The sequence below is a fragment of the Aethalodelphis obliquidens genome, unplaced genomic scaffold, assembly GCF_003676395.1.
Source record: "Aethalodelphis obliquidens isolate GAN/ISIS:26980383/991018 unplaced genomic scaffold, ASM367639v1 scaffold44, whole genome shotgun sequence".
NCBI classification, from domain to species: domain Eukaryota; kingdom Metazoa; phylum Chordata; class Mammalia; order Artiodactyla; family Delphinidae; genus Aethalodelphis; species Aethalodelphis obliquidens.
The window spans coordinates 2,023,970-2,051,779 of NW_020837988.1; the positions used below are offsets into that span (position 1 = coordinate 2,023,970).

The 27,810-nt window shown below is 51.5% G+C and overlaps 1 protein-coding gene across 1 annotated transcript in view; it reads right to left on the reverse strand.

Annotated features, from left to right (window-relative positions):
- The window catches only part of FAM20A (FAM20A golgi associated secretory pathway pseudokinase), a 47,494-nt gene that overhangs the window by 6,049 nt on the left and 13,635 nt on the right, over positions 1 to 27,810 (reverse strand). The window contains exons 2-9 of the mRNA XM_027080506.1: positions 10,566 to 10,750; positions 9,845 to 9,895; positions 8,209 to 8,287; positions 3,766 to 3,858; positions 2,353 to 2,468; positions 1,659 to 1,839; positions 627 to 736; positions 63 to 144 (exon numbers count right to left, since the gene is read on the reverse strand). Coding sequence (XP_026936307.1) covers positions 63 to 144; positions 627 to 736; positions 1,659 to 1,839; positions 2,353 to 2,468; positions 3,766 to 3,858; positions 8,209 to 8,287; positions 9,845 to 9,895; positions 10,566 to 10,750 — 897 coding nt within the window. The remainder of the gene's footprint in view (positions 1 to 62; positions 145 to 626; positions 737 to 1,658; positions 1,840 to 2,352; positions 2,469 to 3,765; positions 3,859 to 8,208; positions 8,288 to 9,844; positions 9,896 to 10,565; positions 10,751 to 27,810) is intronic.

Below are 27,810 nucleotides of genomic sequence, written 5' to 3' on the forward strand. Positions count from 1 at the left end.
TGCTGCCCCCGGGCCGCTGCACAGCGGTGCCGCCGCCGGAGAAGGGCCGTGGGGACGCTCACCCCCTGGCGTTGTCGAGGTGAATCAGGAACCCGTCGTCCCCAAATTTGGTGAACGTCTCGTAGTGGTGCCGGTCCATGTTTCCTGTGGAGGAGGGGAGGCGTGGGCGCGGGCTCCCGCCCTGTGAGACCCCGCGGGGCTCGGAGGCCTGCGGGCTGCTCAGAGGCCGGAGTCGGAACCCGGGCCGCCAGCTGTTGCGCCCCCAGGTGGCCGGTGGAATCGCGGAGGGGGCAGGAGGGAGCCAGGCGGGCGGGCAGAGCCGGTGCGAGCTGCTGTCCCGTCGGGGGCTTTTCCCACCCGCGCCGGCGCCCCTGCGCTGCGCAGGCGCGGCTCCGGGCCGCCTCCCAGGGCGCACAGCGGCCTTGCTGCCGAGCCTTCCGTTCCCTGGGCCGCGCCGCTGCGCCCGCTGTGCGCCTCCCCGCAGCCCCCTAGCAGGAGGGCAGCCCGCTCACTCCTGTCCCCGGGGCCTCTACCACTTGGAGCCCGTGGATGGCGCGAGGTTATGGAGGCCGGGTGGCCCAGGCCGCAGGGTCCCCGCCCGGCCGGGCCCCGCGGGCAGCACCCACCCGTCAGGAAGTCGAAGATGGCCATGTCGATGATGTTGAGGAGGCGGCCGCTGCTGCTGTGCGGGTAGACCTGCTTCACCGTGTCGCAGTAAAGAGGGTTGACTTCCCACCTGGGGGGAGAACAGGGCCTGGGCTGCAGAAGCCCGGACGGCAAGGTGTCCGACCCGCATCCATGCCCCCCGGTCCTGCCCGGGCCGCCGGCGGCAGGCGCCCCCACCTGGGCAAGGACCTGGGCAAGGACCCGCGGGACGGGCAGACGCCCTGGGTGAGAAGGGGTGGGGCCCTTTCTCCGCGCGTTTCCGAGCATCGCCTGGCTGGGCGCCGTACTGCCCGTGTGCCGCGAGGGCACCCGCTCCCTCTGCGGCCCCTCGCCCAGCCTCTCGGGCGCTTGCCTTCCGGTCTCCCGAGCCGCTCGCAGCCCCCTTGCCAGCCATCCTCTGCCATTTCTCTGCCACATGGGCTCCTCCGCCTAGAACGCCCCCAGGTCCCTTTTCGTCTGAGGGGGGGGTCTTCCTCAGCCTTCACGAGTCCCTAAGGATCTGTCACGTCCCCCAGAAATTCTGGCCCGGTTACTCCTCTTCCCACCACGGTTGGGGTGGCTGGATCGACGAGCCCATTCATTCAGTCACCTCATATTAACTGAGGACCTGCCCTGTGCCCGGGAGTGTGCCACGCCCTGGGGAACAACCGTGAGGTCCCGGCTTCACGGCGTGGACTCAGCAAACCCGGCCCCTCCCGCGGCCTCCCCGTGGGCATCTCTGCGGGACAGCAGGTGGGCACTGCGTTCTCACAGCCTGGCTACCGTCTGCCGCCCCGCTGGACCGCAGAGCTTCTTGAAGGGACAGCCCAGGTCTGTCCTGTCTCCCCCAGCATCCAGTGCTGGGTACGCAGTGGGCTCTTTATAACCAAACGCATGAACGAAAGGGACAGAACGGACACCAGGATCCACGTGAGACGAGGCAGAGGAGGACTGAGGCAGCGTCAGGGCTCCCCAAGCCAGGCGAGCGAGTCCTTGGTCCAGGGGCCACTCACTCCTCTTTGCCTGCCAGCGAGTAGGAGCGGATCCAGGGGCTGGGGACGGACAGCCGGGGGGCCAAGTTGAGGGACGGCAGGAATGCGGACAGGGAGCCCTCCAGCAGGTGCGGGTTGCCGCATACGGCGTACTCCGTCTTGCACAGGTACGGGCACTTGGCGAAGAAACACACGTTGCTGGCTAGAGGCGGAGAAGGAGAGCGGTAAGCGGAGGACGCATGCCGTCCTCCTGCCCCACGAAATCCATGAGGAGGGAAGGGAAACCCTGAACCCGCGGCTCGCGGGGGAGAAGGCCGGGGAAGAAGAAAACAGCGCCTTTTCCCGATGCAGGAGCTTGTGGATGCTCTTAAACTGAGCATCCTGGGGACCAGCTCTCAAACGTCCGAGTAGAGACGGTGTGGGGCCAGGCTTGCTGCATCGCGCCCACGCGACCAACCCGGCCTTTGTTCAGATGGGTGGCATCTGATTCGGGGGCGGCCGGCATCAGAGTTCAGGGCCCAGGCTGGTGAGCATCTTACGTCCAGCCGTCTGCCATCCCCAGGTCACCTTGTGTGATGCCCAGGTGGCCCGGGGTGCGAGTGTCTGATGGCAGCATGTAGCCACCTGATAGGGGATGGGGCCACCAGCAGGAGGTCAGACCACACTGGCCAACCACATTCTTAGACCCAGAGTGTTGCTTTGGCCAGAAGCCTACCTGGAGAGATAAAGAAAACACTCTGCAGGATCTCATTCTTGGTGACCTCCAGGATTTCCTTGGTGACATTGACTAGCCTCCCTACGGTCGGTGGTACCCGTCGGAAGTCCAGAATCCTGAAAGAGGGGGAGCCCAGTTCACATCTGGGGGATGATCGCCCATTAGAAACGGACCTGCTGCGAATTCCCGGGCGGTCCAGTGGTTAGGACTCCGCGCTTCCACCGCAGAGGGCACAGGTTCGATCCCTGGTCAGGGAACTAAGATCCTGCCCGCAAGCCACGCGGCAGGATCCAAAAAAGAAAAGAAAAAAAAAGAAACGGACCGGCCTTCTGACCACACCCAGCCGAGGGCGGGGGTCTCCGCAGTGCAGAGCTGACCCTGCCGAGGGCTAGCCTGCATCTAAGGGGCTGGGAGAAGGGGTGGGAAAGGCCTCCCGGGCAAAGCTTCCACCCTCCAAGCTGTGTCCTAGCTCAGTGCTTCTCACGCTCCAGTGTGCACATGAGTCACCCGCAATCTTGTTCAGATGCGGCTCTGAGTCAGTGGGTCCAGGGTGAGTCTGAGAGTCTGCATTTCTGAAGAGCTCCCAGGGGGTGGCCAGGCTGCTGGTCCCCAGACCACACCTCGAGGAGCAACGACAGGCAAACAGAGGGAGCTAGGAAACTGAGGAAGGTGCTCTCACCTTTTAATATCGTAACCTTGAGACCCTTTGGGGAAATGGCCATGGGCACATTCTCGCCACTTTCAGGGCAGGAAACTAGAGCCAGATCACAATGTCAGGTTCAGGTGTAGCTTGGGCAGTCTGGCAGGGTTAGTTTTCTTACTAAGTGACTCTTTTCATTACATTAAAAGGCCTTGTGGGGCTTCCCTGGTGGTGCAGTGGTGAAGAATCCGCCTGCCAATGCAGGGGACACGGGTTCGAACCCTGCTCTGGGAAGGTCCCACATGCTGCGGAGGAACTAAGCCCGTGCACAACTTCAGAGCCTGCATGCCTTAGAGCCCGTGAGCTGCAACTGCTGAGCCTGTGAGCCGCGACTACTGAGCCCGTGTGCCACAACTACTGAGCCTGCGCTCTAGAGCGCATGAGCCACAACTACTGAAGCCCGCGCGCCTAGAGCCCGTGCTCCGCAACAAGAGAAGCCACCGCATTGAGAGGCCCCCGCTCGCTGCAACTAGAGAAAGCCCGTGCACAGCAACAAAGACCCAACACAGCCAAAAATAAAATAAATAAATAACAAAAAGGCCTTGTGATTTTCGATCCATGGGGTTGGATGGGTCATGTTGGGTTTGAAGGTGTTGGGACCCACGAAGAAGATGAAGTACCAGGAAGAAGTGGGGGCAGGCCGGGTCTCCCTGGGGCGCCCTCTGGGGATTGGCCTCCGCAGTCAGCACCGCCTCCCTGGGGCCAGACTCTACCTGTCCAGATGGAAAGCTGCAATCTCAGCGTTGTGTCTCTGAAAATCAATGAAGTAGAAGAAGTCCTCGGGCGTCTCTTCATCTCGCAGCTGTCTGGAAGGAAGGAATCACGCCCTGGACTCAGACCTCAGCTGGGAGCCTGAGAAAAGAGCTGACACACGTGACCAGACGGAAAGGAAGACATGCTTTTATGCTTTTCAGGGATGCACAGATGATGGGACAGCACATCAGGAACAGCCCGTGGCTCCCTCGGCTGGGGAGACCGGCAGGCAGGAGGAGCGAAGCTTCTTGCAAGATGCGGACCGTCCTGGAGGCCCCCGGGTGCCAAGCCTCCTTCTCAGCAGCTCTGGTGACGGCCACTGATTCTCTGAAAAGCCCAGTGGTTGGAGGGAAGAAATCCATTCTTCCGCAGATACACAGAAGACAGGGCACTGGCTAACACACCAGAGGTTGTGTACACCCGGGGGCCAAGGATTAAGAGAGGTGGGGTACGAGACAGAACTTTATAAAAGGAAAAGTGCCCTACAGGTGCGATTTAGCATGACTGACCCGGAAGAGCGAAAAGTTCCGGGTCTGTGAATCGACCGTCTACTCGGAGGCATCTCACCTGGGTCGTGAGAGCGGGTCCTGCCAGAGATTGAAGGGAGGCTAATGCAAAGGATATGTACGTATGTACATTAAAGAATCCCTACTAGATTCCTGAAAAGCACCATCCTGCCTGGTCATGAAGGGCCGGCTGGGTAGGTATGTTTAGGTGCCTCCCAGTAATATGAAGGGCATCCCGGCTGCTGCCCCAGGTTGACTGGCCCCAGTGCTGATGATAATCCTTGGAAGAAGGATGATCTTCAAGTAATTTTATAATCCACCGTGCGGGGCTGCACGAGGGCTGTGAAAGCAATGTACATGTAAATCAGCGCAATGTTGTGTAACGAGCCGTAAGTACGCGGCGCCCGCAATGGAAACAGTGATAGGCGCTTCGTCCCAAACACCAGCCAGTCCTGGAAGCCACAGCAAGGGGCTGCCCAGAGTGGGCACTCTCCTTTAGAAGGTGCAGCCGCACTTAGAGTACGGCCCAGGCCTGACCCAGGGCTGCTTACGGCATCGCCGAATGTCCAGGTCAGCAAGGACTGTCCATGTGTCCTCAGCTCGTTTTCGTTCCTGAATTCTGTATGTAAGAATACACAGTCTGGGAATTCCCTGGCGGTCCAGGGTTTAGGACCCGGCACTTTCACTGCTGCGACCCATGGGTTTAACCCCTGGCCAGGAAAAAAAAAAAAAAGGTAAAGAAAAAATAAAAATTAAAAAAAAGAGAGAATACACAATCGCTGGGATGCCCTTTAGAATTTTCTAAACCATCATTTCTTCATTTTTGTATGGCATGTTTAGGCATGATTTTAAATTTGAAAATCATTTCTCCTGTACGTCGGTACTTCCCAAAGCTTGAGACGCACAGATGTATTTCTCATTGCATCTATTGAATTATATCACATTAAAAATATAAGCTTTGTGGTCAGAATTTGTGTTACCCAAAGATAAATTTCTACTTTCCTTTTTTAAAAAGGGACAAATGCTGTTTACTTTACATTACTTGTAGGAAAAAAATGCATGCTTTTTCAAGAAATACATTTTAAAATGATACTTTGGCTTGGGACTAAAGTTTAGAAAATGCAGATTAAAGTTTGTGTTATGGCGTGAGTGTAGATCAAATGGCTTTTGTGACCTCATGTTGGAAGCTTTTGCATTATACTCAGGGAAACAGCTGGTTCAGTTGAGCACTTTTTGCGTTTCGTTCGTAATTGACAAGGCAGGGAAGAGATTTCAGGCTGTTATTTCATGGGCTTTCTTGCAAATAAAACACTACAAGTGTGAGTAGTTTTTTCTCCCCCGAATAGAGCTCATCCACTCTCTATTAGCTTCCAGTTTTTAAAATTACAGACACCTTCACGTGCCACATATGAATTTTGCTCAGAGAATGCACTTCGTGGATCTGGCGATAAATGGTGAATTCGCAGATTTATCATTATTTTGACGCTTCTCTTGAACATCTCGTGTTTCTACATCGTGTTCCTTCTGCCTCCTCTCTAACTGATGCTCAGTTAGGACTCTACATTAAACATGCACGACTAACCGTAACGATCATTTAAAACTCTCCAATGGCCCAGACACGTGGGTGGCTCTGTGTCCAGCTGAGTGGCACCCAGGAGTCTTGTGCCTGCTCTGGACCTGGGCTGATGGCCCTGTGTGCGCAAAGCTGTCGCTCTCTTTTAAAAGGAACACAGTTCTTTTTAGTACTTTATAGGCTTGAACATAAGATGAGACCCCCCTCCCCAAACTGTCCCTCAGAAAAGGGAGTCTTAACGTGTTCAAGGGCTCCCTCTCAATTTCTTTATTTTGTTTGGGACAGATTCATCCAGCTGAGATGCTGCTTTTATTACCTGACTGAACTGCTTAAAACAGGCTGCTGGTGGTGACAGGGGCAGAATTTAACATGGATTTAACATTGACCCCAAACTCGACTCCAGCGATGCTGAGGACCAATGTCAAAAATTTTGGACAAGTGACATGTGAGACTGGGTGGGGAGGGAAGCAATATTTCCAAATCTCTGTATTGTTTTATATGATGAGATTTTTTTTCATCGGTAAATTAAATACAGGCAGACATTCCCTCGTTTCATGTACATCGTTATATATTTATTTATTTATTTTGTAGTACTCCATCTGTTTCTTTTCTTTCCTTTTTTTTTTTTTTTTTTTTTTTTTGCGGTACGCGGGCCTCTCACTGCTGTGGCCTCTCCCGTTGCGGAGCACAGGCTCCGGACGTGCAGGCTCAGTGGCCATGGCTCACGGGCCCAGCTGCTCCGCGGCATGTGGGATCTTCCTGGACCGGGGCACGAACCCGTGTCCCCTGCATCGGCAGGCGGACTCCCAACCCCTGCGCCACCAGGGAAGCCCTGTTTCTTTTCTTTTTTGAATTTTATTTCTTTTTAATGCAGCAGGTTCTTATTAGTTATCTATGTTATACTTATTAGTGTATATATGTCAATCCCAATCTCCCAATACATTGTTATTTATTTAAATTGACCAAACAACTAGATTTTTGGATTTTCACATGGAAAAATGGAGGGTCTCCTTGTGTGGCAGTGGCTTTCAAGGCTGTCCTGGCCTTGGGATTAGAGGGGGCCCCCAGACCGATCCTATTGGACCCCCTGAGGGTGGGATTCAGGCATCAGGGTTTTTCAAGGCTTCCCAGGTGATTCGACGCGCAGCTGATGTATGATAAAGCTCTCCTTAGTACTTTATATGCCTAAGTATATAAGTGCTTAGTGCGTTATAAGGGCTTTTGCTAGGGCGTGCAGGGATCAGAGCTAAGGCTTTTTATTTAGTGCTCATTCGACCATCAGACCCACCTACAGGGCCTTCAGTATGCCTCTCCGTTGACGGAAGTTTTGGAATCTAAGTCAGCCGAATGGGATTCCACCGGAAGACCGCGCCTTCTGGCAGAAAGCATGACTTGGGTAATGAGACCCCTCCTGGGCCATTTTCTCTTGGGCGTGTCGTGTCCAGGGGACCATTCCTGACTCAGGAATCTCAAACCTCTGCTGCAGACCCTTTGGGGGCCAGGAGCCCGTACGCACAGCAAGCTCTGTCCGTAGACTGAATACCTATTATCTCGCCCACATAGACACACTACAAAATTTTAAAGGCATGTATTTGCTGTTGTTACAAATAAAATAGAAATTAATTTAAAAGTGTGATTGGCTGTAGAGAACAAACGTATGGACACCAAGGGGGGAAGGCGGGGAGGGGAGTGATGTGGTGGGATGAACTGGGAGATTGGGATTGACATGTATACACTAATATGTATAAAATAGATAACTAATAAGAACCTGCTGTATAAAAAATAAATACATAAAATTAAAAAAAAAAGTGTGATTGGCTTCAGGGTAGCCTTTCTTCATGGTCTAGTTTTTCAATCAAAACAAGTATTGTTATGTAGATATCTCTAACTCTTTTGAGGGTCCTAGCCCTGGAAAAAAGCGAAGCTCATTTCTGGAGGTAGAGTGTGAATTTGGCAGTCCAGCTGCCTGGTTTGAATCCTGCTTCCACTGCTTGCAGCTGGGAGGTTGGGACGAGCTGGCCTCTCCCGGCCTCAGTGTTTTCATCCATAAAGTGGACACTGTAACAGTCCCCGACTAATAAGATGGTTGATGGTCCAAAGGCACGATGCATGTCAAGTGTGTCGCAGAAATACCAGCAAAGACCCAGCTCTTACTATTTTGAATCATTATCACCAAAACAGTCGTCTGCTTGTGCAGATGGCCCCAAAGAGAGTCTATAAATGCTTGGCTCAAAGATTTTAGACCACTTTTATTCATTTTTGGTCAGAACTCCCCCAGGGCTGCCACAGCTATGCATACGGAGGTGAGGAGAGCAGTCACTTACCTCATAGGTTTGAACATGGCCTTCCCGAAGTCCGAGAACCTCAGAACCAGTTTGAGGTGGACCCCACTGGGTTTCACGACTGTTTGGGGAGAAGGGGGAGTTAACGATGCTTCTGGGCCCAAGGTCCGGGCTGTGATCATTTCCTCATTCAATAAACCCAGCCCATTTCTTCTCTTCGCCCTTCTTACTTGAGACCCTAACGAGTGGGATTTGCTCACAGAGCCTGCAGGGTACAGTCCAGCGGGTCAGGCCATGGAGAGTGTGTCCAGCGACTCAAGATAAAACTTTCTCTGCTGTTACGGGGAAAGGGCAAAACAGTGCAGGTTTCCCCAGAGGGACACTCGCTGAAAACCCCGAAGGATGTTTTCCTAAGAAGAGCTGACCCCTTCCTCTTCGCTTCAGCTGTGCCTTAGAGACTCTGACTATGCCACCTGTTACATGGCATTAGACTTGGTTATTGATATCTCTTCCTATGTAAGACTGGACACCTGGGCTGTGATGGGGCTTGGTGACACCTGAGGTGCACGTGCATGGTCCTGCCAGTGGGTACCGCCTCCTGTTGTGTGTCCTGGGCACCTCACTCGCCTGCCCCTGCCCTGCCGTCAGCCCCGCGAGGGGCGGGATAATGCCTCCCTCACCTTTGCCTTCTAAAAAATGGCAAATGGCAGGGGCGAAACTAAAGAAAACGGAAGCCCCAGGCCCTACAAACTTGTGTCTTTAACAAGTCGTGACCCACAGAAATTTCTGACGTGTGCTCAGTTCATCGAGGTCACTGGAGGGGGCTCCTCGTGGCCGGCAGTGACTGGTGGGATCTCAGTGTCCAGGCACACCTGTACCCAAGTCACAGCGTCCTGGCAGGGACAGTGCTGTATCTCACGCCTATCTTTTTGATTCTACTCATCATTTACCCCAGGGCATCTCAACCTTGGCTGCATGAGGATCACCTGGAGTGTTTTTATATAAATGCTGGTGCCTGGGCTTCCCCCTGGCAATCGAATCAAAACCCCTGGGGTGGGGACCAAGACGCAGCAATTTTTAAAGCTCCCTGGGTGACTACTCTGCCGCCGGGTTGAGAACCACCGTCCTGCACCATTGCTTCTTAAATCTGAAAATGTACTCTAGTCCCCTGAGGATTTTGTGAAAATCCAGATTCTGACTCAGAAAATCAGGGCGGGGACTGAGATTCTGCGTGTCTGGCAAGCTCCTGAATGGTACGAAAGACGCTGGGCCAAGGACCACCTGCCGCCCAGCAGGGTCCTACCCAAGAGCTCCTCTGAAATGCCTTTTCTTTTGTGCGGGAAGGTGGGGAGAAATGTAGGTTCTCAGAGATGAGGCAGAGGGACCCATGCTCCTCAGCTGCTGACGGAGCCCCACAGAGTGGGCAGCGGGACCTTCACGTTGCTGCCAGGTACTGGGCTTCACAGGGCAGTGAGGGGATGGAGGGGGATGGAGGGGGCAGGGCGGGGCCACGGCGGGGGCGGGGCCAGGGCATGCGCGTGGCGTGGCCGGGGCCAGGGTCCGGGGGTGGGGCGGGGCTGGGGAATGAGGCGCGGCCAGAGCCCGGGGGCGTGGCCGGGGCGGGGGGCGGCCGGGGGGCGGGGGCGCGGCGGGCCGGGGGCGGGGCCGGGCCACTTACTCTGGGTGCAGTCGCAGGCTCCAAGCAAGGCTTTCTCGTCCTGACTGTAGTCTGCGAAGGAGGGGCAGGGCGCTGAGAACCCTCGACTCTGGTTCAGACACCAGAGGGGGAGCCTGGAAGGCAGCCTGGGGCCCTTGCGCATTCAGTAGGGGACCTCCCCGAGCCTCATTTGGGGCCGCAGCCTCCCAGCCTGCTCCATCCAGGCCCCATGCTCTCTAGCCCTTCCGTGGACGCTCCAGCAACAGCTGCTGGGGAAACGGGTGCTGGCTGGTGTCTGCAAATCCCTCAGTGTGTCCCTTAGGCTGGCGTAGTGCTCGAGGCCTCAGGCAGCAGGCCGCCACTGGGTCCTCGGCCAGGTCACTTTTAAACTCTCCGAGCCTCAGTTTTCCCATCTGTAAAGCAGCAGTGGTAATGTCTACATCATGAGCTCACTGTATAAGAGAGTCGCCAGATTCAAAAGGAGCAGTGGATCAGTAGCGGCCATCACCTTTCCGTAAGCTACGGACACCTCCTGTGCGTCCCGTGTGGGGTTGTGAGGAGATCACGGTTGTAAGATCTCTTTCAAAGGGAAAAAGTCACTGTCTGTGTTTTTCTGCTTCTTTCTCTCTTGGGTGTCAGAACCAACCCTTTACTACTTCACCCTGGAACCTGGCCTGGTTGGGTTACCCAGCCTCTCTGGGAGAGAGAGTCAGTCCATCCCGCCTGGTCCTGTGACCCTCACCAGCGCTGATGGTGGGAAGGTGCCTCATGTCGTGGAGAAGTTTGCTGACGACGGGACTGGACCGGGAGTACAGGCCGTGGCGGCTGATCCCCAGGTGGAACTGGATCCAGCTGGTCTCCAGGTGGAGCTGCAGTGGGGGATCCAGGGAAGTGAGATTCAGCTGCTCTTTGTATATCCTGTGTCGCCTGAAAGAGCCGGAAGAGTTTTTCTTCAGCTGCGGGAACAAGAGAGCAAAGACCTGCCGAAGCGCCTTGTCTGGACTCTCCGTCCTTCATTCATCTGGTACCTGATATGTATGAGGCTTGAGGCTGTGCTTAGGGTCCCACGGGGGACAAAGCAGCCACAGGGCTTCCTGCCCTCAGAGGGTTTACAATCCAGGGAGCGAAACAGGCAAACAGTTACACAGGGCCACACACACATCCACAAATACCTAACCACAGACCATGACAGATACTGTGAAGGAAAAGCGCAGAAGGTTAAGGGTCAAATTAGGGGCCTTGTATAATCTGGGACCTCAGGGCGTGATCCTGGGCCGCTTCCGGCACTTTCCCATGAAAAAGTCTGTATTTTATACTTCCCAATATTTCCTGACCTTAGGAGTCAGGAGGTAGGAGAGAGAAGGTAATTGATGAGAATGAAAAGAATGAGGGTCAGGATCGTTAAGGAGATTAATCAATACGTCCTATGAGAAAAGAAGAATTAATTAGCCATGTACTGTTGGTCCTGCTTAGGAAACTTTCCTGCCAGGATAAAAAGAAAAAGCTGAAAAACAACGCCACTGCCACGCAGAGGCTCAGAGCCCAGTCTGGGAGACAAGCGGTACGTCTATGAAATCATCAGAGCAGAATATAAGGCAGTTGTAATCAACTGCTGGACATGTGTTCAGACAAAAATGCCTTAACATTTTGGGGAAGGGAAAGACGATTATATGGTGAAGTAGTCAGAGGAAGACTCCGATGGGAGAAAGTGGGCCTCAGCTGGATCCACCTGGGTGGTGTTTGGATTGAAGGGGAGATGTGGGGTGTGCTCCTGGATTGGGGACAACATGGACATTACGAGAGGCAGGCGAGGGACAGGTATAGCTGAGGATTAGAGAGGAAGGATGGATGAAATAGATGGCTGAGTGAAAAGATGGAGGTCGTCTGACTGGAAAGCAAGGCAAGTCGGCACATGTCATCTGACGAGGTGAAGCTGACCGGGACGGGCTAAGTGGGATTATGGGGCAGGGTTTGCAAGTCCCTATACATCCGTATTTATCAAACCGTGATACCTTACCTCTGAGGTCTGTGATGGGGTCCATAACAAAACAAACACGGCCCATATTCTTGGCGTGTCAAATGTTCTCACTGGTAAATAGTTTTAAAAATTACTTTTATATTAAAATAAATACAGACACGTTATGGGGAGGGAAATGAAACAATCAGTTTTAATAAAAAACAGTAAATTTCCAAGAAAATTTCACTTGGTCACCTCAGACTTTACCTCCAAGAGTCCGGACCCTCAGGAGGGAATGGAGTTTTGTTTTGTGTCTTTTGTTCTGCCCTCACCTCGCCCTGTGTGAACACAGTCAAATAATAACGCCGTCCTGGGTGAAAGTCGTTTGTCTTGAGGAAGAGGCTCAGGTCTATAAACTGATGTGGAAGGATGGCTGTCCGGCAGCTCTAGGTCCTAGCCGTCTTGGTACCTGCTCCAGGGTCCTGGTGGCCTCTGGGTGCCCCTACTTCTGGAGACCTTCGCCTTTTATCGTGTCACACATATTAAAATCCACCCCTCCTTCAATATTTGTTGCTGTTCCTTTTGAAAATTTTCTTTGATCATTCTGAATCTGTTAAGAATAAAGTATCAAAATAAACAACAGCAAAGAATATATTACCTAGTAGTATAACCAAGTCAACACTGGCTCGTTGTTCTGTGGACATTTAATTATATATTAATTCATTTTGTTTTGGAGTTTTTTTGTTTTTCCATTTCTGAGCCAATCCATTTTCTTTGTTCAGGCCTCAGAGCATCGTCAAAGCTTTTGTATGTCTCAGGCACCGTGTCCACATTGTAAATGGATGAAGATCCCTGACCTACTGTCTCTGTCAGCTCAGGCTGCACAAACAAAATTCCACAGGCTGGTGGTTCAAACAACAGGAATTTATTCTCTCACAGGTCTGGAGGCTCAAGTCAAGATCAAGGTGTCGCCAGGTTTGGTTTTTCCTGCAGCCTCTCTCCTTAGCTTGCAGACGGCCACCTTCTTTCTTGTTGTCTCCTGCCACGGTCTCCTCTCTTGAGGACACATCTCCGGTGTCTCCTCCTTTTCTTATAAGGACATGGGTCCTATTGGATTAGGGCCCCACCCTGTTGCTCTTTCTTCCAGACTCTTACTGCCACCATCCTTCCTAGAGGAACAGCTCCATTGGCTCGATCAGATGAGTCCTCCTGGGACGACCCTTTCTTCCTCTCTTTCAATCTGTCGCTTCGTATTTTCTATCATTCAAGCCATAATTCTGAAAATAGCCAACCGGAAAGAAAGATCTGGTGCAGGTGAGTTCCAGACTGTGACCCAACATTATGGTTGAGGACAAGGACGCGCAAGCCAGGCAGAGACTCAAAAGGAAGGCTTGGACCAAAGAAGCCAAGGCTGTCGGATAACGAGCTCGGGCTTGGAAGGGATCTGAAGGACCCTTGAACCCAGCGTGTTATTCCATTTACCACATTCCTATCCAGGAGTTGCCTATTTTGTACTGGATCAGCTCCAGTGAAGCAGATGTATCTACTCTACATCCAGAGTAGCCCAGTCCATCAGCCCAGCTCTCTTAGGAAGCATTTTCCAATTCCGGGCCAAAGTCTTTCTAGAGCTTCCATCAAGGAGTCCTGGCTCTATCCCCTGGATTTATGCAGAACAAATCCCTTCCTTACATTGTAGCCTTGTAAATATTTGAAGATGGATGTCACGTGACCTCAGTTCCCATCTTCAGGTTGAGTTTCTACATTCCCTTCACCACCTTCCCAGGCCACGGTGTGATCCATTTGTGATTTTGGTTATGTGGGTCTGTTTCCCTCTTCTTTCTTTCTTCTTTCTCTTTTTAAAAATATTTATTTATTTGGCTGCATCGGGTCTTCCTTATGGCACTCGGGATCTTTCGTTGCTGCACACGGGCTTCTCTCTAGTTGTGACACGTGGGTTCTGGAGCACACGGGCTCAGAAGTTGCAGCGTGTGGGCTTAGTTGCCCCGCGGCATGTGGGATCTTAGTTCCCCAACCAGGGATCAAACCTGCGTCCCCTGCACTGGAAGGCAGATCCTTAACCCCTGGACCACCAGGGAAGTCCCACTTCCCTCTTATTTCTGACACCCAGAATGAAATGCAAGAGCCCAACATGGATTGTCCAGTGCAGAGCAGAAGAGGATAATTACCACCCCCATTCAAGATGTTTTCTTCCTATTCAGGTAGTCAAATAATGAATAAATGTGGAGAAACCACATCACATGTCTCTGAGAAAATAGAGATGTTGTGGTTGGCAGAATTCTAGAACTGGCCTTCAAGGTTCCACGCCCTCATCGCTAGAACCTGTGAACATGATGACCTGTCACTCTCAGGATTATTCTATGTTGTGGCACAGTTGACCGGGGGTGAGGAGATGAACCAGCAGGGCCTAATGTAGTTACATGACTCTTGAAAGCAGAGAGTTTTCTCTGGCTGGTAGCAGAAGGAACCGAAATGTCTGTCGAGGGATGAATGGATAAAGAAAATGTGGTATATACACACAACGGAAGATCACTCAGCTTTACAAAAGAAGGAAATCCTGCCTTTTGCAACAATATCAGTGCACCTGGAGGACATTAAGCCAAATGAAATAAGCCAGACACAGCAAGACAGACACTGAGTGACCTCACTTCTATGTGGACTCTGAAAAAGTCAAATTTAATAGCAGCAGAGAGAACAGTGGTTTCCAGGGGCTGGAGGGAGGGGGAAGTGGGGGGAGAGTGGTCAAAGGGTGCAAAGTTTCAGCTGTGCAGGATGAATAACCCCTGGGGATCTAATATACAGCCTGGCGACTCTAGTTAATCACACTGTACTGTAGGCTTGAAATTTACTAGAAGCGTAGGAGATCTTTGTTCTCCAAAAGGAGGGGAGAAAAGATGGCTGGGACGTCCCCCCAGGACAGCAAGCTCTGGGCGGGCAGCCTTCCAGCTGTGGGTGGAGGGGGGGCTCGAACCATTGGTGTAATTATCCGAAGTGTCTCCTGTTAAACTGCTTCAGTCCTAGCAGTTTACTGGTCTGCAGGCCACCGGCCAGCTTTTCCTTACTTTTTGCACATTTATTTTTATTTTAAAAGAGAGCCGGGCCAGGCTCTAGTTCCCAAGGCTACTTTGAGGCTTAAACTCTGGGACTGCTCGACTCTCTTGGGAGTCTGGTGGAAAGGCTGCAAAATCCTGAGCGGAGTTAGTCACCCTGAGCTAGAGCAGCAGAAAGAGAAACAATGATTCTGGGATTTGGAGCAGGGCTGGGGAAGAGGTGGGGTTTTCTTAAGCGGAGCTGCAAGCTGATGGGTTCCAGCTACAACAACAGTCCAACAGCCGGGGCTCCAGGCTCCAAATAGAAAAACAAATGCGGCAAATTGAGTGTAACTTCCTCAGGAGGACAAATCGCTCTTTAAAACGTTCGTATTTACTGTTGGGTGGGGATGCATAGCTCTCTGGTTAGCGATTCTGCCCTTCCCAGGGCCAGTGTCACAGCCTGGGCGGGGGCGGTGGGGGGGAGCACAAAGAAAGGGCATCACGGGATCCTTCACACTGGGTTTTTTTGTTTGCTTTGGGTTTTTTGTCTGTTTGTTTTTTTGCGGTACGCGGCCCTACTCATTGTCTTGGCCTCTCCCGTTGCGGAGCAGAGGCTCCCGACGCGCAGGCTCAGCGGCCATGGCTCACGGGCGCAGCCGCTCCGCAGCATGTGGGATCTTCCCGGACCGGGGCACGAACCCGCGTCCCCTGCATCGGCAGGCGGACTCCCAACCACTGCGCCACCAGCGAAGCCCCCGGTTTGGGGTTTTTTTTTTTTTAATGGTTAAGGTAGAGCTGCTGAGAGTTGTCCATTTTTTTTCCTTTCTTTTTTTTTTTTTTATCAGAAACGTTGTCTGTGTGCCCTTTGTTCCTTGGGGACAACCAGCAGGGGTGTGCTGGAGCTGGCTTGGACAGGTAGCTTGACATCTGCCGTTGTGGGAGAATTTACACCATGGAAACTGGCAAATGTGACAGGTCGGGGCTTTTTGGCCCCTAGAGGAGAGCCCGTTCCCACTGGCCTGTGCTCTGATTATGGTTGTGTGCATGCAAACATAAAAACGGTAAAAGAGATAACCAGCAAGGACCTACTGTACAGCACAGGGAACTCTGCTCAATATTCTGTAATAAGAATCTAAATGGGAAAAGAATTTGACAAAGAATGTTTATACGTATCTGTATAACTGAATCACTTCGCTGTACACCTGAAATTAACACAACATTGTTAATCGGCTATACCCCAATATAAAATAAAAATTAAAAAAATATGGCCAACACAGAGATTACCTGCTTTTTTTTACCTGTTTGTTATACCCAAGGAAAAAAAGAAAGTAGATTTCTAAAAACGCAGCTCAATGTGGCAAAAGTAAATATAAAAAAATATTATATATTAAAAAAATATTATATACATGGGGCGAGGGATTGTTATGTAGAGTATCAGCCAAGATAATCCTGGTCTTTAAACTAGCCTTACTTTTAAAGGAAGAAATAAAGTCGATACCAAACAATAAAGCACAAATATTGATGGGATGTTGCTTTCATTCATAAAAAACCTCGGTTACAAGTCCCATGACCTTGAGGTGACGGGTAAACTCCACTCTGCTCCTTACCCTCGGAAGTACTGGAGTTTTCCACAAAAATTGTTCTGAATAGGAAATATTTACACGGTTCAAAATTTTAAATTTCAAACATCTCCCTTCCATCCCTGTCTGCCCGTTCACCGACTTCCGTCTCCAGAGGTAACTGATGTGGCCAGTTTTTTCCCTTGTTTCTCTCCCCTTTTACCCTTTTAGGTTTTGTAGCATAAAATCCACACTGTCCTGAAACCTGCTTTGCTCTCGTCACTAGGTTTTGGCAACTGTTCCAATGCAGCACCCAGAACGCTCCTTATTCCTTTGTAAGGCTGCACAGTATTCCAGTGTTTGGGAATCACAGAATTCACCTTATTCCTTATTGGTAAAAATCTAGGTTGTTTGAATTCTTTTGTTACCACAAGCGATGCTGTGAAGTCTAACCTGTACCTGTGACGTTTCCCTTGTGCGGGAGGATGTCTGTACAGTGAAATTCTAGAAGCGGAATTGATGGGTCAAAGGTAGATATGAATACATTTGTCATTGTTACAGAAATTACCAAGCTGCCCTCCTCCAAGGGTGAGTGCTGTCTGAGACTATTTTCACGAAGCTTTGCCAACAGTGTTACTTTTTGATCAACCTAATAGGGGAAAAATGGTATCTCCGCGTATTTTAAATGCGCATCTCTATCTCCCGAGGAGTGAAGCTGAGCTATCACTCGGCTGAGCATCTTTTCATGTGTTCAAGAGTCATTTCCATTTCCTCTGCCCATTTGTGCTGGGCTGTTCATCTTTTTCTTACTGATTGTGCACACGTAGAAAATCAGCTCTTTCTCCCTACTAGGATTTGCAAATATTTCCCCCACCCCAATTTTTAGACTTTATTTGGGGTGATCTTTTTCATGCAAAAATGTTGATTTTTATAAAGGCTGAAATGACCACTCCTTTTATTCAGGCGCTGACTTCTACGTTATACTTAGAAAAGCCAGTCTCCCTTTGAAGTGACGGGAATACAAAACGAAATCAAAGCAAATCATGGTTCCTCCTAGTATTTTCTGGTTTCATTTTTTCCATTTAAATATTTAGTAAAAGGTATGTAGAAAATATTTAGTATGGCATGCACCTTTTTCCCCGCTCGATAGCTAGCCGGTTCTCTAAAAATCATTTATTAAACAGTCCATTTAAAAAAATCTCACTGATTAAAAACATCATCTTTTTTCACACGATACATTTCCATTTATATTTTGGGGTCTATTTCTGGGCTCTCCGTTCTGTTTCATGTTCTGTCTAGCCATGCTCCGGTAGGATAGTCTGAACTTTTTTAAAAACTTCATAAAACACTTTAATAGCTGGTAAGGCTAGTCCCCCTGTATTGCTCTTTTTAAGAGTTTTCCTATGTAGACCAACTTGTGTAGTTACCTACATGAATTTTACAATTATAAGATGCTTTTAAAGTGGAAACCTTAAAAGGGTTTTAACAGGCTTACTGAGTAGCATCGAGTATAATGCTTTCTTGCATTATTGATGAAAATACTTTGGTACATCTTTTCAGAGGGCAACTTTCCATTTCCAAATTTATAATGAGTTTACCCTTTGACTCAGCAGGTGCCCAAGGACGGCTGCCAGTTTTAACTATTATTACTGCTTATAAAGTCCAGAGAGCAGGTAGATCATCATATTTGCAGTGGGTCACAGAAACCACCGGCTTCACAAGCCACAGCAAAATCCCCGGAACAGCCTGTAAGCAAGAAGGGAAGGACCTCTGCGCTACACACATCCTGTAAGCAAGAAGGGAAGGACCTCTGTCTTACTGCTGCCCTACACACTGCCCTTCGCCTGCCCTGGCACGTCTGCAAGGTCACGGATCATCCCAGGGACCCGGGAATCCCACTGTGGCTTGTCTGCGGTCTCTAGGTGTGCTAAGGAAGCAGTAGCCAAGTTATCTTCGGGGCATTAGAGAAAAATGCTTTCTCCATCCTTTGACTGTTCAGGCAGGTCTGGCCTGGGGCTGGGTGGGAAGCCTGGAGCCGGGCACTTCAGCTGCTGCCGCCCAGCTAAGTGAGGGCCTGGGAACTCTTCCTGGGATGTGGGGAGCTAAGAGTGTGTGGAGGATGCCATTCCTGGCTCGGTCCCTCCTGGGATTCTCAGGGCAGAGCCCCTGGGGTGTGGTATTCGGGGGCCAGGTGCTGTGAACACATCTGGCAAGGAGGGGAGACAGCTGTGACTCAGAGGGTTCCGGAAGGACCTGGAAGGTTCTCAGAGGCTTGGGCGCCGCCCTCCCCCACACCATGCTCCCAGTCGCTGAGCGCACGGCTTCAGGCCTGAAAAACTTCCTCGGTTCTTCGATTTCCGGTCCGGAGGAAAGACGAGGGGTAGGATAGACCCCCTCCCTGCACTTGGTTTCAAGGTGTAGATGCCTCCACTGTATTTAGGTTCCTCATGGGGCGGGGTCAGGCTCTTTGGGGATAATTCTGGCACCAGATCGTGCAAAGAAATACGCAAGAATACTGTCTGATGGTCCATAAAGCGGAGAGGCTAGGGCTGGACCAGGACAGGCAGTCGAGGTCCCATCAGTTCTAGGAACAAGCTAGTCACTGCTCAGGCGACCTGGCCGCGAAGCGCAGAAATCTGACTCCCGTCCCCTCCAAATCATTCCTCAAAGCTGCAGTTTCACCTCTGCAACCTCTACAATGTTGCCCTTCCTCCTGTTGCCCTGCCACCTCAGCCCTCACACCTCGCCTGGAGCCTGCAGTGGCCTCTTAACTGATGTTCAGGACTCAAGTCTTCTCGCTCGTCTCTCCAGGCTCCGATCTCAGCCAAATTATCTGGAAATCAGAGCTCCAAGCACGCATCTCCCTCCTGCACAATTCTTTGCCATGTCCTCGCTGCCAGCCCTGATTCTGGTATCCCCCAAGAGCCCCTCTGACCCCTTCTAGTCTCCCCCCGCCCCCATTCCCTTCCTACCTAAGCACTATGTTTAGTGCTCCCAGACCTTCCTCCCCACCTTGTGCTGTTTCTCCCATGGGAATGCCTACTTCCACATTTTCATCTCCAGATTCCAGGGTCAAACTCTCAAGGAACGTCCTCTCTGAAGCTTTTCCAATTCTGCACGTGGATGTGAGCTTTCTCTCTCGCCCCTACAAATCCGTATACACCTCCCATCTCTTCTGCTGTTCTTGCTGTATGCAACAGGTGCTCAATAAAGTCTGGGGAACCAATGAATGTGCTCCGTACCTCACCCACAGTGGGTGCACAGCGCTGTAAGAACTACCCTCTGTATTCTTCTGGAAAGACAATTAATGGGAATCACAGGCGTCCTCAAGGGCAGCTGACGTGCATGCTTTCTGGATAGCGTATGTCCGCTCTAATGCTAAAGTTTCCAGAAATCCTGCCTGCCGTCCTTCCTTCTTTCTAACCGTAGCATCTCGTAAATTTCCTGGTTCTCCTGAGTCAGGACAGACTGAACTGATCCTGGGAATTAATTTCTGTCCTTTCCGGCTGAAATAACCAGTCTCTCTTTGGCATTTGGACACACGTTCCCTGCCAAAAGCAACGAGGCCAGGCCCTGGCAGGCAGAGAGCCATTTCAGCTGCATGCCTGAGAATCTATATTTTGCTACATTCTCTCGTTATGAAGCTGTGATGAGAGATGACATACTCTCTGCTTTAAGGGCTCACACTGAGGTCCCCTGGGGAGGAATCTGGTGAAAATCCATTAATTATTTTCTAATTGATTGACCCCCTGCTTGTTTTTTAGAGCCGTTCATTCCCAGCATGGCGGGGAGATGCCGCGCCTGGTGGAGAAGTATGATGGGGCTCCCCGAACCCCATCATCTGGCTTAGGACGGATCATCTGTGGAGGTTCACAGAGCCCAGACCGTCTGCTCCCAGCAGCCTGAGCAGCCGGAGGGAGGCGGGGTTGTCAGGCACTCGGGCAAAATTTCCTCTTTTGGAAACTCAGTTGAGTGGTCGTTGTGCTGGAGCATTGGGCAGGAGATGCGGCGACAGCGAAAGATTTCAGAGCCATGTGGGTTTTCTTCCAAACAGAGCTCTACGTTTCTCGAGGGCCGGAGCCTGCCTAAGATTTTTACATCCTCCTTAGCATTTGACAAAACGCTCTGCGCGCAGGAAATGTTCTATAAATAACTGATTCTTAGATGCCTGAACAATTTTCCTGCTGCAAAAACTCCATCAGACTCCAAAATACTAGTATCAAAACTTGGGGCGGGGGGGGGGGGCAAGAATCTCTTGAACACAGGCATTGCGCTAGAACTCTATCTCTGTTAGAAGGGAACTCATAAGGTTACTTATTTATTATCTTACTCATCTTATGAATTTCCAAAAGCACTCTGCCATGATGAAAATTATAAAAGCATTACAGTGAGCCTCTAAGGGACTCGGCTTTCGACCTCAATCTGTGCATCTGTTTGATCCACGGGTCTGTTTCAATATTCTTAGCCTGACATTGGTCTTAGAAAGAACATTTTCCCAGAGTTGCTTCATTTGGGTGGTGACGAGTTTGGAAAAGTCTTCCTTTGTCTTGTCCTATTTCTCCTGTGAATAAGGAGCTGGTTCAGTGGAACTGACGCCCCCGTGCCCAGGAGCTGTCACTGGGTGGGGGGCAGTGGATGCTAATGGGTTGGAGAGAGGCTACTGCTTCTCCATCCCATCCCGAGTTCTGCAACGTGGCTGCCCACTGGGCCCTTTAAATGGACCTGGCTGGCCAGGGAAACAAGCTCCCAGGAGAACACGAGAGCCATGGCAATGGCTGGCCCGCTCCTCATGGCTGTCCCCAGATCTGCTCTCACGTGGAGTCATCACGCCAACACCGACGGGGCTCCGTGCCCACCCCTCAGGACCCTCCTCCCCCTCCGGAGGGGGCAGGGGCACCGTCGGCCTCATCTCACAGACAAGGAGGCCGGCACGGGTGAGCTAGCTCAAGGTCATCTGGCTGGAGAGTGCCACCCCAGAGCAGACACAGGTGTGAACCTGGCCAGTTGGCTTCTGAGGTCAAGTTCTGCGTTACCACTTGACGTGCCTTCCACACTGGGGCCTCCGCCCCGCCCTCCGCCCTCCTCCTGGCGCCGAGCGCAGGCTCCCTCTGACCTCCCAGCTCGTCCCCAGGGAGAGGGACCCATAGGCACGTGATGCCACCAGAGCTCCATCCAGCGGGGGAGCGTTGCTGGAGACAACTTCCACTCACCTGGGGGCTGGCTACTGTGGAAGACGTTACTAAGTGGAGTTGGGGGTATAGGGACAAAGGGACTTGCTGGACTCACACAGAAATCCGAGATAAAGTGAGGAATCTCGGTCCCCATGACCCAAAATGTGATCTTTTTTTTTTTTTTTTTCTCTTGGTCTTATCAAAGTGGTTAGACTTGCCCGTTTTGCTCAGACCTTGCTGGGTTTTTATCCAATTTATTTATTTACTTATTTTTAATTCTATACAATTTTTAAAGGTTACTTTCCATTTACAGTTATTACAAAATACTGGCTGTACTTCCTGTGTTGTGCATACATCCTTGAGCCTGTCTTACGCCCGACAGTTTGTATCTCCCACTCCCCCCCCAACCATACTGTCCCCCTCACTGGTGTCCACTAGTTTGTATCTGTAAGTCTGCTTCTTTTATGCTCTATTCGCTAGTTTGTCGTGTTTTTTAAGATTCCACATAGAAATGACACACAGTATTTATCTTTCTCTGTCTGACTTATTTCACTAAGCATAATACCCTCCAAGTCCATCCGTGTTGCTGCAAATGGCAAAATTTCGTTCTTTTTAACGGCTGAGTAATATTCCACTGTGTATACGTATACACATATGCATGTGTTGATGGACACTTAGGTTGTTTCCATGTCTTGGCAACCGTCAACAGACCTTGCTGATTTTGGATGAGCGAGGACACTCCCGGAGCTGGGACTATGGTCTCAGTGAGACCTGCATCTCCACCCTTGCAACAACTTCCAGACCTATCGCCGAAGATGAGGGCAGACTGGACATCCTGGAGAAGATGGCAGGTCTTCTTAGATCCTGGTCTAAGGGATCCCCAGAGTCGAGGTAGGGACCTAGCAGAGAACTTCTAGCTGGGCCACGTTTCCCAGATTCCGGTCCTGGGCACAAAGCAAAGCACCTGCGCAACTAACACACGTCACTTGCTCTGCAAGAGTCGCAAACTGCAGCCTCTCTGGGAGTTACATAAAGGCAGTAAAGGCTCTGAGAAGTCCTGCAGTCAGGCTTCCTGTGCAGAGGACACTTCCTAAACCTTCCCTTTACAGAGCCCATGACGACACGCCCTGGATTCTGTGTGGCGCACAACACATTTTGAGAAACATTAACACTGAACGCTCAACCTCATCACGACATGACCATTCACAAAGCCAAGGTCCCACAGCTGTGAACTACATTGTTCCATGGGATACGGCCTCCATGGTGTAGACCAGAGGTTGTCAACTAGGGGCAACCTCACCCCTCACGGATGGCAATATTTGGAGACATTTTTGCGTCGCAGTTGGTGGAGAGGGGTGCTAACGGATGCCGCTAAACATCTTCTAATGCATTCTCCTCTTTTATTTAATTTTCTGTTGAGCCTAGCACGGCAGAAAATCGTCTGCCCCAAATGGCAGTAGTGCTGAGGTTGAGAAACCCCTGGCTGGAGTTACAGAATCATGAGCACAGAAGGCACTTAATCCTCTGATAATGACCTGAAAATTGCTATGATTGATTCTGGTCTCTGCACAATTTAATATTTTCCACAGACAGCATAAAAGCCTTCCTCGGGGTCTCCTACACTCCTCCGAGATCCTCTGCACAGCAAAAACTTTAAGTATTATTTAATTGTATAAAAAAAAACAAAAACAAATGTGGGTCAGCCATCATTTAGTTGTCAGGCTTCTACTGACCTAACAAGCATATGGATAAAATACCAACACACATGTTACTTGCAAAGGAGGCACTACTAAATCCTGGTTCTTTCCTCTTCCAACTGTGCAACCTAAAATAGACGAGTGTATGTTTCACACACACACACACACACACACACACACACACACACACACACACAGTTAGCAAATGACACTGACGCTGGAATTGGATGGCTGTGTACCCTCCCTCTCCTCCACCATTTTCCCGAGTGCGAAAAGCAGAGCTGAGGTCTAAAGGCAGCGCTCAGCGTGGGCTGAGAACAGAGGAGACTAAATCCACACGCTGGGTCCTTCAATAAACACACGCTGACCGGAACATACGTCTTTTCAAAAGTGTCCGACCTTTGCCTTACCGCCTGTCACCAGGCGTGGGCATCCGAAGGAGAGAAGGGTCTGACTGCAGGGGCTGGGGGCACGTATTCTCATGGTTTGTAGGCAAACTTCCTGGTGGCTTCCCCACAGGTTAAATTCTTTCAAGTCCTTGGCCCATGCGCTGGCGCTAATTTGCATGGTGTTATCTTTCCATCTGATTTACACACGGATCATTGGCCTCTTTTCCTCCCGAGCCTATGAGAAGTCACCCGTGGGGTAGGTTAATTTATTGAGATATTAATGTGGTTTTTGTTCTTGTGGAATTTTACCCACCTCTATTCAAAGAAGGGGCCGGACTTCGTGTTTCTTTGTCTTAGGGGCTGTTTATGATCCAGGACCAGGCAGACATTTAGACAGGCTTCCCCACTCCTTCTCTGGCTTGTGAAATGGTTTTATTTTCGGAAAGCCTAAACTCAGCAAAGGGAGAGGCTAGACAGGGGAGAGAGGAGGGAAGTGCAGGCAGAAGGAAACAGGCAGATTCGCTGAGATCAGGAAAGGAAAGTTGGCTTGGGGTGGTGAGTCCTGGAGGTGACCCTAGGTGGCGGGAAGCGGCTGTGCGGTGCACGCGGGAAGGCGCATTTCAGGCAGCAGCAAATAGTCCCGTGCCCGAGCTCGCCACAAAAGCAGCACTGCCACCCTCATGCACGAGACCAGGTGACAGAATGAGGACCTCACACCTTCTGCTCCCTAAGACCCTAAGGACATTCCCCCGACACTAGGGGGTCTAGGGAAAGGAACCCCAGTTGACGACTGAGATTGAATTTCCAACCAACCTCACGGGAAACGGGCTTAGAGTCCCACTGGATGTGATTTTAGAAATAGGAATCCTCGGTACATGTCTTCGACACTTGCATTTGGAGAGTAAAATCAGGTTCTGGGGAGAAACAACATGGTCCTGACAGCTCAGTGGTTTCACACAGCAAAGGTTTCTCTCTTAGTTGTGCTGCTTTTCTAACGAAGGTCAGTCAGTGGGGATTCTGCTCCACAGAGGGACTCAGGGGTCAGCTGGATGGACACACCAAGACCCCCGCTTGTGGTCTCCCAGCCAGCGGGGCTACAAACGAGAGGAACTGGAGGGGTTGGGTCCCGGCTTTTAAAGGCTCTGGCCAGGAAGTAGATCATTTCAGCTCACATCGCATGGGCTGGAACTCGGCACAGGGTCCCCCCAGCTGTGAGGGGGCTGGGACGCCCCTGGATCCCGACGCCTCTCCCATAGCCTTGTGCTGCTTCTTTAACGCAGGAGGCATCGTTGTAGTTAATACTATCGATCTCTGCATTTGCGAAGAGCTTCCTGCAAATGTATTTTGGGGGTTCTCTCCCTGTGCTGTCGAAGCCCTGTGACTACATCACTCCTCCAATCCACAGAGGAGGAAAGGAAGGTCTGCACAGTGGAAGCAGCAACACGGTCCATGGAAAAGGAGAAAGTGAACAGCCAGGGTTCTGACCTAAGCCTTTTCTGCCCTTCCACGGAGGCTGCAGAGACGGAGACGCTTTGTCAAGGTGCGTCGAGAACATTGAGGGAAACTGCTGACACATCAGGGTGGTGGCGGAAACTCGGAACCTGCTTATCTGAGAAAGTAATAACTGTACGGAGGTTTCAGTGAGATTTTGCCAAACGGGCTGATTTCCCGGCACAAACCCCTTGCTTTCTGGCTGAAATACAATCGCTTTCTCCTCTTGGAGCTGTGTCGCAATGGGCCACTTGTTTTCACTCCGGGCTTCGCTGGGTCCCTGGCCCCATGCTGCTGTCCCAGAACCACAGCTCTGGCCTGGCGGTGGCATAAGCCCTGCCCAGAGATCAGGGCTTCCGAGCTGGAGCGGACGGAATGGGGAGGGGCACGTCAGAGAGCATCCCACGTGTGGGAGCCACGGGGACCTCTGTCCCTGTGAACAAACATCAGGCGGAAGAAGAGCCAGTGGCCCAGAGGGGTCCACAGGTCTGAATAATAACAAGGAACACAGCTCACCCTCCCCTGACACTTACACTGCAGCAAGCGCTGTCCGAAGCACTCTGCAGTTTTAACTCTTTGAGGCCTCCCAGGAGCTCCGCAGAAGGTCAGTATTATTGTTACCTCGGGGCCCAGATGAAGGCGGTCCAAGTGAACGGTCCAGGGTCACCCTGCTAAGAAGCGGCAGACCTGTGATTAAACCCAAGCCTGGAATCAGGACATGGGTGAGAGATTCTTCCAATAAAGCTTTTTACCCTGACGGTAAAAAACAAAACTTTAGTCTAAAGATGAAGAGCAGCTCTACGGTGTATAAGGACGGACAAGTTGGGCTCTTTGTAGAGCTTTTGAGCTTCGTGACAACCTCGTCTCCGGAAGGACCACGGCAGTCCCCACCTGCAGAGTCCAGGACCGGAAGCAGCTCTGCCCTTCCCACCTGTGGGCCTCGCAGGGCTGGGGCTCTGATCGCCGCCCACTACTCTTCCTGCGCTGAAAGTGCACCAGGATCCGACCTAAGACGTGAGGCACAGTCGGTGTGGAGGCGGCACCTCTGCCTTGGAAGTCTGGGTTCCGGTGGGACCCAGCTGGTCTGAGCCTCCCATCTGAGGATGGACTACAGCGCCTCTCTTATGGGGCAGCTCTGAGGCTAAAGGAGACGGTCCGGGGAGTGGGTCGTCTCTGCGCCGCGCACGGAGGGAGGGTCCGCGCCCCCAGCTCAGCAGAGGCGGGGCCAGGGGAAAGGCCTCCAGCCAGCGGGGAGCGCCCTGCTTAGCTGGCTTGGTACAGGCCTCGGGAAAAGGAGACAAGAGGAAGGGAAAGGAGGGTTCCTGTCAGGTCAGTGAGGAACGTTAGCTGGCTGGTTTCCCCTCAGAAGGGCGTGTGTGTGTGTGTGTGTGGGGCGTGTGGATGTGTGTGTGTACGTGTGTGTGGATGTGTGTACGTGTGTGTGTATATGTGGACGTGTGTGGACGTGTACGTGTGTGGATGTGCGTGTATGGATGTGTGTACGTGTACATGTGTATGTGTGTGTGCATGTAGTGTGTGTACATGTATGTGTGTGTGTGTGGATGTGTATATGTGTGGCTGTGTGTGTACGTGTGTGTGTAGGCGTGCGTGTGGATGTGTGTGTACACGTGTATGTATGTATGTGGAGGCATGTGGCTGTGTGTGTGATGTGTGGTGTACATGTGGATGTATGTGGGTACGTGTGTACACGCGTATGTATGTATGTGGAGGAATGTGTGTGTACATGTGTATGTGGATGTGTGGATGTGTATGTATGTGTGGATGAGTGTGTGTGGATGTATGTACGTGTGTGTGGATGTGTGTGTACGTGTGGATGTACGTGTGTGGATGTGTGTGTACGTGTGGATGTATGTGGATACATATGTACATGTGTATGTGGAGGTGTGTGTGTATATACGAGTGTGTGGATGCATGTGGATACGTGTGTACACGTGCCTGTGTGTATATGGAGGCGTATGTGTGTACGTGTGTGTGTGGACATGTGGATGTGTGTGTATGTATTGTGTGTGTGGAGGCGTGTGAAGATGTGTGTGTACGTGTGTGTGTGTGTGCGCACGCACGTACGTGGGGATAGAATTTCTGACGTCGGGAGACTAATTGCAGGCTGCCCCAGGTCCGTGTCTTCCCCCGCCCACAAGCTCTGGGTATCTGATGTCAAAGTGACTGCGGAGAGATGAACACGCGCACATTCTCTCTGGCAGCAGCAGCTGAGGCTGAGGCCAGGCAGGCCAGGGGCTGGGCTGGAAGCACGGGTGCTTTTCCCTGGCGTCTGGGAACCACAAAGGCTGTTTCTTCCTCCTCTCCTCCACCCACTGGGCATCAAACATCGATGAATGCGGCTGGCTGTTGGTGGCTATCAGATAACCCATACGGAGCATACCACAATAACTAACTAGTGTTCCCTTACCTACTGGCGACTCAGGGCCGCAGGAAGCAGGCGCCCTGCCCCGTGTGTTACACACGTGACCTCAATCTGCCCTCCCGACACCCCCAGGGGTAGGTATGCGGCCCACTTTACAGGGCAGGAAACAGAGGCGGGAGGAAATGAGCCTCAGGCCTCCCAGTGCTTCAGAGGCAGAGTCAGGATTGAAACCCAGAGCTGCCCAACTGCAAAGCCTCCGAGATGCTCCCTTATTCATTCGTTTACCAAAC